The 12,974-nt window shown below is 40.0% G+C and overlaps 1 protein-coding gene across 9 annotated transcripts in view; it reads right to left on the bottom strand.

The window, feature by feature from the left end:
- Window positions 1-532: 532 nt before the first annotated feature.
- The window catches only part of zbtb40 (zinc finger and BTB domain containing 40), a 138,507-nt gene continuing 126,065 nt past the window's right edge, over window positions 533-12,974 (bottom strand). For 8 of the 9 annotated variants that reach the window (XM_069919021.1, XM_069919022.1, XM_069919024.1 and 5 more), the window contains 2 exons: window positions 10,891-11,108; window positions 533-6,845 (listed from right to left, as the gene is read on the bottom strand). In XM_069919021.1, coding sequence (XP_069775122.1) covers window positions 6,753-6,845; window positions 10,891-11,108 — 311 coding nt within the window. In that variant the 3' untranslated portion in view covers window positions 533-6,752. The remainder of the gene's footprint in view (window positions 6,846-10,890; window positions 11,109-12,974) is intronic. The other variant, XM_069919019.1, reaches the window with a different exon arrangement.

Genomic DNA, 12,974 nt, shown 5'->3' with positions numbered 1-12,974 from the left:
TAACATATAAATGCACTGGGTGGCTTGTTGGAGTCATAGCAGATGCTCGAGGTAATTTAAATGTAATCTTGAAAGTTGAACAAAACTACAAAATGGTAAATCTTCAACCTGAAATGTCAACCCAGTTTCTCTCTCTGCTGACGATGCCCAATCTGCTGCTATTGCGGTAGCCATTACAGTACATGAAGCGACGTGACAGGAAGTGAAGATCCTCAATTGGTTCGGAACTGTCATTAAGATGTGATAAAGGCAATGTTTCAGTGGCTTTTTGTTCTTGAACATAAATTCATGATAAAATACTTTGTGATTTTTCCGATAATGCAAACTGAATCCAGGACTTAATTCTGTTAAATTCTCCAAAAATATACCCTCTGTATTAAAAGCTAATATTAAACATCTTGACAAAATACATGTTTTACTTCTAACTTGAGGAAAGATCTTAATGCAGCCTTGGAATGGGTAGAAAAGTAGTTTATGAATTCAAAATAATATAAATACAGGTAGTAAATACCAGAAACCATGACTCAGTCTAAATCAATATTTTTATTCATGTTGTAAACCATAAGTTACATTCGGCATAGATCTCATAGACAAGTTTTGAAAACTGAACCAGTTTAAGATGTGCAATGTTATCCTGGATTGACTACAGGTCGTCTCTCTTTTGGAATTCTTTTACTCCGCACTGTCCTCAGTCCCGGCTATCATCCCTACCCACCCCATCATCAACACCCCCCACACCAATTTCAAAGCTGAAATTTTCAAAAATAACTCACAAATAGGACTACAGTTAAAAGCGCAATTTAAATCAAGTGATCAGAATCACCAAACATGCTGTAATAATGGTCATCTGAAATGAGCACTTAAATACATACGGTTGAGTATCCCTTATCTGAAGATCTGAAATACAAAAAGATTCAAACACCAATTTTTTTTAAGCACTGACATGACATCAAAAGTGGAAAAAATTCAATACCTGATTTGACCATGTGGGGCTCTGACATTCTGTTGGCACCAGTTTGATTACCAGTAACAATAAAAAAAAACAAAATCTTTGCTTCTGGCCAGGAAGATGCCAAATAAAGCTGGGTCCAAGTCTTCAGCTTCGGCTGCTGCCGGAGTCAGTGACTCCATTCTCACCATTGGGTGCAGTGCTGTCCACATCAAAGAAGTTGCCTCGGGCTCCCAGGCAGGAGGGGACCATAGTTGGGGAGCAGTGGTGGTGGTAGGAAGGCGTCGGGACCAGCTGCAGTGGCGACGAGATATTGGGACAGGCAGTGGGGAGGTGTCAGGACCAGAGGCGGGAAAGGATCGGGACCGGCAGTGGCCGCGGGGAGGTGTTGGGACTAGCAGTGGCGGTGGGGAGGTGTCGGGTCTGGCAGCGACGGCGGGAAAGTGTTGGGACTGGTGTTGGGGAGTCATTGGGAGTGGCGGCGGCAGCGAGGAGGTGTCGGGGACTGGCAGTGGGGAGGTATCGAGGAACAGCAGCAGTGGTGGTGAGGTGTTGGGGACCAGTGGCGGCATTGGGGAGGTGGTCTTCTTTTGTAAGCTGAGATCAAGTTTTTTTTGGAACGTACCAAGCATTATTCATGCGAATTTTCCACTTGTGGTGTCATTTCGCACTCAAAAAGCCTGCTGGATGATACATAACCAACATTTTGGGTATCTGCAGACTTTCATGTTTCCTTTATATCAACTTTATTATCTTGTCCACTGGAATATAACATAAAATAACAAAATTAGCAAATAGATGCTGCTAGATTCCTTGCTTGGCCCCTTCATTGTGAAGGATAGTTAATTTTTTTCCAAAAATAAAGCTGCATTTAAAATATCTTACATTATTTCAAAGCCATTGCGAGGAGACTTTTAGGTCACAATATACATGTCTACTGGGAATCCTTAGTTTTATTCCATTGCAAAAATAAAATCAATTCTACCATGCTATAGAGCAAAAAATAATGAAATCCCGGTGGTTAATGATTCAGGAGACATTGGAGGGCATGATGAGGCGGTAAGGAGATTTTAATAGATCCAGCTATAAAAAGCAATCTCACCTTTTAAGTTATATCAATATTCCTGCTTTTACAAGGTTAATGGAGGAGACAGATGAAATTGTATTACTTTGTTCAATGTTAACTTGTGGTTCAGATGGTGGAAAAGCTACATAAAGGTACAACACAGTAATAATTGCCTGTCACAATTAGATATTATTCTATTACACCATTAAAGAGCTGTCTTTTTGTCATTCCAGCAGTCATATCCACAGTACCCAGGTCAAGGATTATAAACTTGGCTAATGTATTTATTACTTAATACCTTAAATAGATTGAAGATATCTCCAAATTTCCATCAATTATTTTTAACACGAACTGGACTGAATTGAGTATCTAGCTTTTAATTGATGTTAGCAATTCAGTTTAAATCTGCTCACAGAAATGGGAAAAGGAAATGGAGCATTTAAGGTTTTCTGAGTAAAATGAGTTTGGGGAAGATCTTAGGCCATGCTGGTCAGCTGGTCAGCCAGGTACTGACAGTGGCTCAACACATCTACCTTTCCCCATTCACCTCAGATTTACACTCTTGGTGAAACACTAGTACCTCATTTACACACTTAGCATGACTGAAAGATAGCTCAGGTACTCAAAAAGATGCATCTGCTGAGAAATATTACAGCGCCAGTGATCTGGGTTCAATTCTCTAAGGAGTTTATACATTCTCCCTGTGACCTGCATGGTTTTTTTACCCCACCCTCCAAAATGCACGGGGTTGGGAGGTTAATTGGGTGGCACCGACCGGATCTTCTGGGTCTTCTAGTGTGTGGTATTGTTAAAATTTTTAAAATGGTTCCATTTCAGACTTACGGAGAAAGTTAAATTGAGCTAAAATATCACAAGATCCCCAAATAAGAAACTTCTTCATCCCATGATTTCAACAATCTTTAAAAAGCTGATGTCCTATCCCTCTCCCTAATGCTCCAGGCTTCTTAAACAAGTCTGGTGTCCTGGCCTGAACAACCACGCTCAGCCGCACTTCATCTCTTGGATAAAGAGGAAAAGTCCTAGTGCTTGGCTTTTGCAAGCTCAAACTCCGACATTTCTCCCGAGATGTTGCTTTCGTTTCCACTCACTTTCTGGTTATCCTGGGAAGAATGATGCCCATCCTCAGTGTTCCCTCTAACAATTGACCCTGTTCTTTGAATTCTTTCCCAACTATTATTTTATTTGAAGGCTTTCTCCTCAGTTTCAGTATTCAAAATAGAATAAAATCCCTGATATCCGGCACCTATGGGAGATTGGTAGGTGCCGGTTAAGTTAATTTTCTGGTTCCTTGAGACTGCATGCTGGAAAATAGCGAGGCTTGCCAATTTTAAACTTCCATATTTTTTTACCGATTTATTTTGATGATTGCTTGATTTCTGCATAAGAAGGATTTTACTGTAGATATTTAAGTTTGCTCCATGTGTGTTTTTTTTTTTAACCCCAGGCCTGGCGTTTGAACATTAATTCAAATGTGCTTCACTCAGCTATTCTCTCCCCAATGCACAATGTCAAACACGCTCCATTCAGGAGTTATTTTCTTACTTTACAATAGACATCTGAACAAATATTTAGTCCTATAAATAGCTCTGTATCCCACATTGAAAGAAATGCATTGGAAAGAAACAAAGGGTAAGAGAAAGAGAACACAAAAGTAGGATGTTGGAAATTTGAAGTTAAACATGCCAGAAGAACTCATCATTTGAGAAGAGAGACAAACAGATAACTTTGTGGTGGATGAAAGGTCAGCGATGTTGGATATCAAGTGTGTTTCTCTCAACACAGATGCGGACTGGTTTGTACAGAGCTTCTACAATGTGGTTTTTTCAAAAAAGTTCAGGATCTGCAGTCAGATGGAAGGGGAGAGATGGTACTGAGGTAAAGGAAATATTAAGTTTTGCAAATAAATTACAGAGTAACACATGGGACATTAGTTGGTGCTTGTGGAATGTAAATTTGCATCTGTTCTGCTAAAAGTCCAAGAAGAATTAAAAAGACCAATGGAAATAGTTTTGAAAAGATATCCTTTCATTATCTAACCTCCCTTAAACTATTCTGTGTAAACAATCCGATTTTAACAACTCTAAATATTAAGTATGCTCAGCTTTCAAAGCAGATCTGCAGATGGTCAATACACAAATGGATTTTTTTTAAAACACAATCACCAATGAATAAATAGATACGAGTTCAATTCATTACCTAGTTGGATTTTGCCCCACACAGCCCATCAGTTGGAACTACAATTAATCTGAAATCCATGAATTTGCCACCTCTGGGCTGAATACTAATCAAATTCTTATTGCTCTCATTATATAGCCTACAGTTAAAACATTTCAAATGCTAGAAACAATTAAACACCAATTATTTTTGAGGTTTTGAAGGAACAGAGGAAGCAGTTTTCCATCCATCAAGTAAATTGGCTTCATAGAAGAAAGCAGAGGGTGACGGTGGAAGGGCTGTTTTTCAGGCTTGAGGCCTATGACTAGTGGTGTGCCACAGGGTTAAGTGATGGGCCCTGGTTCAATGATCTGTATCAGTGGATGTCTGGTATTATAGTGAAGATGGATGTCGAAGACTGCAGCAGATGGGTGGGCTGAGGAACGGTTGACAGAATGGAATACAGAGGAATATGAGGCGATGCATTTCAGGAGGTCTCACTACACAGTGATTGGTAGGGGAGTGTTGTAGGGTAGAGGGATCTCGGAGTACAAGTACATAGAACCTGGAAAGTGGAGTTACAAGATTAATAGGGGGTCAAAAAGGCTTTCAGCACATTGGCCTTCATCAGTTTGGGTATTGAGTTCAGAAGTTGGGAGGTCATGTTGCAGTTGTATAAGACGTTGTTGAGGCCCCATTTAAGGTACTGTGTTCAGTTTTGGTCATTGTGCCGCAGGAAAGATGTTGTCAAGCTGCAAAGGGTGCAGAGAAGACTTACGAGGATGCTGCCAGCACTCGGAGGCCTGAACTGAGCAGGTTTGGTGATCACATAGAGGTATGAAAAATACTAAGGAAAAGATTGAGTGAATACAGAGATTCTTTTGCCCAGAGTAGTGGAATCAGTTACCAGAGGTTGAAGGTGAGGTAGGGAACATTACACCTGAGGTGTAATGTTTTTACACAGAGTGGTAGGTTAAAAGAACAGGCTGCCAGAGGTGGTTGAGACAAGTACTACTACACAATAATTAAGAAAACAGCTGGATGGATAGGATAGGTTTAGAGGGATATATAGGCAAAACACAGACATGGGACCAGTGTAGGTGGCACGTTTTGGGGGCATGTTAGGTCGAAAGGCCAGTTTCCATGCTGTCTAACTTTGCGTATTGAATTGGAATAAAATCTGACATCAGAGCAGGATTACTCCCAATTTCAATAATTAAATTGAATGGGCTTGCATTTTTTTTTCCCCTCAGTAATAAAGATAACTGCATAAACAGGACATCAATGCTGTGAGTCGGGAAAAGCAACGACAGGCAGCATGGTTCCCAACACACCAGTGGAGCAAGACCAATTCCTCTTCATTTTAGTGAACAAGAGGTCATAAGAAGTCCCATCAGCTGAAGGTACGGGAGCAGTCTGTTAAAACTGGTTCAGGAAAAACTATTTGATTCATTGATTTTGTAACTCATAAATAGCATTTGGATAACCCTTTTTTGCTTACTTAAGGGACCAGCTGTAAGTATCCTTGACCGATCTCAAGCATTTTGCAGATTATGTAATATATGTTGAACCATCAATTACATGAGAACAGCAACCTTTAATGACCATAAGATTTAGTGCCATTGTGTTCCCTGGTGAGCACCACTTCTGTAAGTGTTGAGTTATAAGACAAACAACCCTGATTAATCTAGAGGTATTTCATCTTGTCAATTAACCATACGAATACCTGCATTAGTAACATATTTTTAATTCCTCTTAGCAAGAAGATATCCTTAGGACTACCCTCACCTGTTTTATCAGATGATGCCTTGTGCTTGAGGACCCATGTTGTTAGTTCGAGTAGGGAAGAGCCCTGGCCTTTCATTTTCTGCTTTATGCTACCTTATCACTAATCACACCTGGTCCATGCGATTCATTCTTCATTCTGTCAATGTGGGCATTTTTTTCTAACATCCTCATCTATTGCTCAAGGATCTATACGCCTGGGGCACCAAACTGCAGCAAATCACACAGTGCTGTTGCTACTGGCCTCACTGGAGATTCAGCCCAACAACCTTTCCACTTAAGGATCCGTAACGTGATATATTCAAAATAATAAAACTTAAAAATACTAAAATTATTGCAACAAAGTACTCACGTGAAATCTAAAACTGAAATGATGTTTAATCTTTACGTTAGATTAAAAAGAAATATTCCCTGGCTATATTCCTGAAATCTTCCAGTTGTGTTTGACTGTTATCTTTATGGCATCTCTCCACAGATGAGTGTCACAGTCCCATCGAATAGGTCATCCACGTTCAGAGCCACAACCTCATGATGTCATGAGGAACTGTTCTGAGAATTGGCAATGCCCAAATCTAGTAAATCCCTTGTTATCCAGCACCTACGCCGCATAAGTGAATTTGCCAGTTGCTTAGATTGCATGTTGCGTGATTGGCAAACTGACTGCTCAGGGTGCCAATTTTAATCTTTCATATTTTTTTTACTTAATTATATTCTGCAATTTTTTTTTGCCGGTTGCTTGATGCTGCAGGTTGCTTGAATTCCAGATAACAGGAATTTTCACTGTACCTGTGATTCAACATCAGTCAGGTGAGTCTCTTCCAAATATATGATCTGCTGGGTGGATGCCAACTGTTCAGATGCTTGGATAATCTGCATTTTTAAAAAAAAACAGGATGGAAAATTCAGTTTTTAAGAACATGAACTGCAAAGCACCAGGTGCTGAAAGTCAAAAAACAAGAATGGAATACACTGGAAGTGATGTTCACGTTCATTGCGGGTTAATATTTCAACTCAAGGACCCTTCCTCAGAACTGGAATATGTGAGAAATGAGCAAAAACAAGGAAAAAAGGAGAGTCATGGTGTCCAGCTGTAACACATCTGATTCAAAGGATCATCCAAAACATTTAACTTTGACATCTTTCTTCCACAAATGCTGCCCACACAGTGTTTACAGAATTAAACAAGACAGTCAACAGACGCTGGGGTCAAGTGCAATACACGCGCGTGATGGAGAAGCTCAGCAGGTCACGCACCATCCAAAGGAAGTAAAGGTATACTTGACGAAGGGTCCAGTTCTGAAACGTTGGTTACCCTTTACTTTGTATCGGTTCTGTGTGACCTGCTGAGTTTCTCCAGCACATTTGCAGAAATCTGCTTTTAATTTCAACATTTCACTGGATATTTTTAACTTTTGTGAATAAAAGCTCCTTAGATGTATTATCCAATTTGCCTTTCTCCCCACTCTTTTTTCTCTCTCTAAATAATTGCATGAACTGCATAGAACAACAATTCCCAACTGGACCCTTGTGCCGAGCAGAAAAATGTGGAGCAATTCATCAGGACATGCAGTATCCAGAGAAAGTGAAAGGCAGTCAACATTTTGGGCTGAGCCCTTTGAAAACTTTGGGTGAACTTTAATAATCTAGATGGTCCTTGGCTGAATCAGCTATCACCACAGCTTCAACGTAATGAGGGTCAGAATGACGAATGAGGAGAGATTTGGAAAAATAGACTGATATGCTCTTGTGAATAGAAGCATGAGAGGTAACAGAATACAATTCTTCAAGGACTTGACAGGGCTGATCCCAAAGCTGTGGGATCTAGCGGGAACCACTATGGAGAGGTGAAAAGAAATTCTTCAGCCAGAGGGTAGTCAATAACCAAGAGAGTGATGGAGGCTCACTTATCGAATATAAACATAAAGGAACTGACAGATTTTCAAATATTAATGGAAATTAAGGATTATGTATTGAATATGATGGCATATAAGGTAACTTGTGTATAAGACGACCACTCCCCCACCCCCATCCCACCGAATTTACATGTAAGATATAGGTATAAACACGGTATAAGATTACTCCAGGTTTTACTACCCCAATAGACCTTTACCAACTGTCCCACTGACAAGCAGAGTGATTCTGTCACAATATTGTAAAAGCAATACAGATTTAAATTTTTTTTAGCATATTTCAAATTTTTTTAGCATAACCGCCCTTGGCTCCTTTAACAGGCTGTTTAAAGCCTGTACAGAGCTGATGGCAGTCAGACTGGGCAGATGGAACCCACGAGGGAGCGCTGAGACTTCCCTGTTAAGGTTTGGATTTTATACTTACCGAATAAGACGACCGTGGCTTTGGGGTGACATTTTTAAAATTTAAGACCTGCCTTATACATCGGCAAATATGGTAGTTTGTGAGGGAAGTGAAAACAAGAGACAGCCATGATTATTTGAGTAGGAGAGCAGGGATGAGGAACAAATAGTCTGCTTCAGCTCCAACAGCCTCAGGTCTTAATCCAAATCTGGGAAAGATGTAAATCGATCAGAAACAGGTTTGTTGTCATGAACATATGGCAAAATTATTAGAGAGGGCATTACAAAGATCTATCAGGATATTATAAGGAATAAAAGATTTTAGTTGCAAAGAGAGATTGGGGAAGTGAGGTCTTGAAACCAAGAGATAACCCAAGAACTTTGCCTCATGAAAAGAATCTTTTGATGGAGAGAAAAACATTTCTTCTATTAAATGTTTCAGTAACTAGAGTTGATGCATTCGAACAAATCGTTGAACCATTTAGAGAGGAAATGGGGAAAACTATACTTTTTTTTCCATTCCAAGAGTCGTGTGAATCCAGTGCACTTTACATAATAATATTTTACCAGAGACCAAGTACTTGCAGATGGGGAATATGGGTTATGGATAAAGACTATGTGACAAAGCGAAATCATCCTGCAAACAACCAAGAGATATATCACAGAATAATCTCCTTCTGTGCTGTAGGACATGATTTGAAACTCCCACATGGATCCTGCTCTGATGCTCTGAATGAAAATTTGACACAGATCTTCATCTTATAAAAGTAAACTCCCACCAATTTAAGTTCAGCAAAGTTATTCATGGGGCCTCCATTACCAGCCAATAATAATGGCAGATACACCAAGATTCTGCAATTGGGTTTGTGCTTTGATAGCATCTCATCCAGTCCAACTTAACCCATTCGTTAAATATTAAGCATTCCATTGGCATTCTTACAATTCAGCAATTAAAAAAAAAACTTTTCTTGAGATTGTTCTGATACTTTTTTCCTTGTGGGTATTGTGTTGAATCTCTGCTACACTGTCTGTCTGTCTTCCCTCTTTGTACTAGCATTGGCTGTGCATTATCTCTACTGTTCAGGACACTCCCCTTGGGTATAACTGTATATGCACCCATTGTCTTTCATTATTGTACCGTTAATTTCTGCTAATAAAAGCCATGATTATTGTTTGACTACATCGTTTTTGTCTCCTTCATCAACTGGCACTTCAGGTATGCTCTTGAATATGCTGCAAGGTCCTGCATTCTGAAGTGTGAAATAAGAAGGAAAAAGAAATTCAATTGTCGGTGTTTGGCCAGATAGCTTCATACAATTTCTAGCCATCTGGCATACCATGGGGAACTGGAGATGATGGCTGCATGAGAATTGCTCAAAAGAAATTACAGTACATTGCACACTACGATTCCATGTAGAAACCTTAACATGGTGTCAAACCTTCAAAGAGAATATTGCTGCTAACCAGCCGCCAACCACACAGTCTTTATGCATAAACATAAATTTACTAGGGTTTTAAATACAAATATAAAGGGTAAGTACAAAGATTTTAAAACATTGAACATAAAACATTCTGGAAGGAAAATGGAAGATCAGGTTATTATTTAAAAGGCGATTGCAGCGCTGCTGTGCAGAAGGTCTTGGAAGTGCTTGTGAATGAATTGCAAAAGGTAGGCTTGAAGGTGAGGCAGGCTTATCAAGAAGCAACTGAAATATTAGCCTTCATTAATAGAGCGATTGAATTTAGGAGCAAGGAAGTCATGCTGCAACTTTACAAGGCACTGGTGAGGCTGCATTTGGAATACTACGTCCAATTCTGGTCTCCTTACTCAAGGAAGGATATGCTGGCTTTGGAGGCAGTGCAGAGAAGGTGGATTCCAGAAATGAGGGATTAGCCTATGAGGAGAGATTGAGGTCATCTGGGGCTGTATTCACTTGAATTTAGAAGGAGGGGGAATCATAAAACCATAAAGGTAGCTAATCTGTTCCCATAGGTGGGGGAAGATGAGAACTAGGAGATATACCCTCAAGATCCAGGGTAATAGATTTAGGATGGAAATAAGGAATTGCTTTCCCCAGTGGATGGTGAATCTATGGAATTCGATGCCTATTGAAGCCTAACCTCAGTAAATATATTGAGGCCAAGGTTGGCTATATTTTTCCAATGGGGAAATAAGGGATATGGGGTAGAGATGAGCCATAAATAGTTGAACAGGCTTGACGGGTCGGATGGCCACCTATTGCTCCTATTTAACTATGTTCTTTTGTTGATTGACCGGGTAGTAAGAGTGATGTAGCACAGTTAAAATAAGGTAAAAAGAAACAGCCAAAAAGGTGACAAATACAGAGGTAGGAAAAATAATTTGTCAATATAAATATTATGGCAATGAGCAGATAATAAAGAAATGTTTCTAATATTGCATCTTCTGAATTAATTTATTTAAGTCAATATTTTTCAATGTAATTATGGCAGTTAAGTGTGAAATCCAGCAAGTTCCCAAAAATGCAAAGAAATAATCACGAGATAATGTTAAATGAAGGAGAGCAAAATACAATGTTACACAATCAACACTCAATGTAATTTTTTTTTGACTGAAAATTTACCATTTGGGCTCCCTCTTCAATGTTAGCAAACAGTATTCTTACATGCTTGCTCCTCTGATGTTCTTCCAAGTCTTGCTGGGAACTGAACATCTGGGGACAATCCCCACACACGAACGTGGTGGTTTGCTGAGTTGAATGCTTTGTGTTCAAATGATGCTGCAGAACTCCAGGAAATCTGAAGGTTGACGGGCAGTATGAACATTTAAATGGATGGATCCCTGATAAGAAAATTCCACATTTATTGCAAGTCGGTTGAAAATCAATTGAAAGCGCAGAAAAGGGAGGAATGGTTAGTGCAATGCTGTTTAAAGCCACTTTCAGGTGCTCGGACGCAGATAATGCGCCGGCAGACATGGCTGGGGGAGTGCAGCTGGGGCATTCAGGTGGCCACGGAGAAGACATCATTCTGTCACCTGAACGTGCCAGCCGAAGGAGAGCCGTGTCTGAGCGAACGCCGGCTCCTGGGGACTGTGGCCGTAGTTCCACTGCTGCTTTCAGGTGCAACGAGGGATCCTCGGAGCCGGAGATTATACGTACAAGAGGAGGGTTAGGTAAGTGCTCCTCCTGGCCGGGTTCTCCTCTTTCAGGTGGCCTCCCGACAGCTGCACAGGTGTAGAATATGCAGCTTTAATCGGGGTATTTTGGCCACCTGAAAGTGCCAGGATTCGAATACCGCACTGTCTGTAAGGAGTTTGCATATTCTCCCCGTGTCTACATCACTTTCCTCTGGGTGCTCTAGTTTCCTCCCACCTTTCAAAACATACCGGGGTTGTAGGTCATTTGGGTGTTGTTGGGCTCGTGGTCTGAAAGGGCCAGTTATTGTGCTGTATGTCTAAATTTAAACATTTTAAAACCAATTAAAGTGAGTACCCTTTATAAAAGCCTCTGGAAAAAAAAAGTCAATGATTTAAATAATTGAACTATATGTTCAATTCTAATGAAATTAAACTGCCATTGCATCATGCACTTTCTGTACTGGATATTGCACACAGCTTTGTGCAAACAAAATCCTAGAGATGGAGGAAATCTGAAATTACAAGAATTGCTGTAAACACTCAGGCCAGATAACTTCTGTGGGAGAGAACGAAAATCAATGGTTCAGGTTAACGACCTTTCTGTGGTCTGGCCTATCGAATTCACAGCTTTGCAAATTTCAAAAAATAGACTTAGGGTGAAATTGTACAATATTCTGCAACAATATTGTTATCAGAGAATACACACTGCAAAAATTACTTGCACCAGGTCTTAGGCATCATAGATTTTGTTATTTAACCTTTCTTACCTCTTTCACTTTCAGAAGACCTCGGGTGGCAGTAGTCCTCTCAGCACAAAGATGCAAGCAAGCTTAAACTGCAAACTGATGATCTAACCATCAGGATCAATGGTGCTGCATTATTAATAATGATTTTGATACTCCACTAGCTGTTTGATAAGAAATGACAGACTCTGCTCCAAAATTATTGTAATTTCCAGCTCTACACCAATTTGGGCCACTGTGTCCATGTCACTAGACAGTGTAAAGCGTTGGATTTTCTTTTAAGGAGTTTTTAAACTTGGAGATTTTTTTTCTTTAAATGTAAAGCCATGCACGATGAAGTTTTCCAGAGGCATCTTGTCACAATTGAAGTTTTCACACTTTTCAGAAATTTGCCTTCCCTTTTGCTTTTACACTTGGACAGTTTGGTGTCTACCATACATGCCCAGCAATGTGACTGTTCCTTTTCTCTTTAGTTTAACCCGAGAGCCTCATTTAATGATCTTTCAAAATGTCATTTCTAGCCACGGCAATAATTTTTGTTAACCAATGCTAACCCTAACACCCCCTTCTCAATCCATCTGAATTTTCCTATAACCAGGAATGTGAAGCTCAGTTCTTCCCTCATTAAACCATGTTTCAGAAATGACTAAAATATCATGTTCATTTGAGCTTTCAGTTCATTTGCCTTATTAACCAAATGCCTTGTGAGATGTTTATACCTTGCCAGTTTCAGATTCTGACCATTGCTCTGCCTTCCAAGCTCCCATACTAATCTCCAGGAGACGACTACAGCTGCGGACCAGGGAGGGGCTAGGAGGCTGAAGAA

Source organism: Narcine bancroftii, chromosome 2 (genome assembly GCF_036971445.1).
Source record: "Narcine bancroftii isolate sNarBan1 chromosome 2, sNarBan1.hap1, whole genome shotgun sequence".
In the NCBI taxonomy this organism is placed as follows: domain Eukaryota; kingdom Metazoa; phylum Chordata; class Chondrichthyes; order Torpediniformes; family Narcinidae; genus Narcine; species Narcine bancroftii.
The sequence above is the reverse complement of the archived record's forward strand: the minus strand, read 5'-3'. Positions and strand labels throughout refer to the sequence as shown.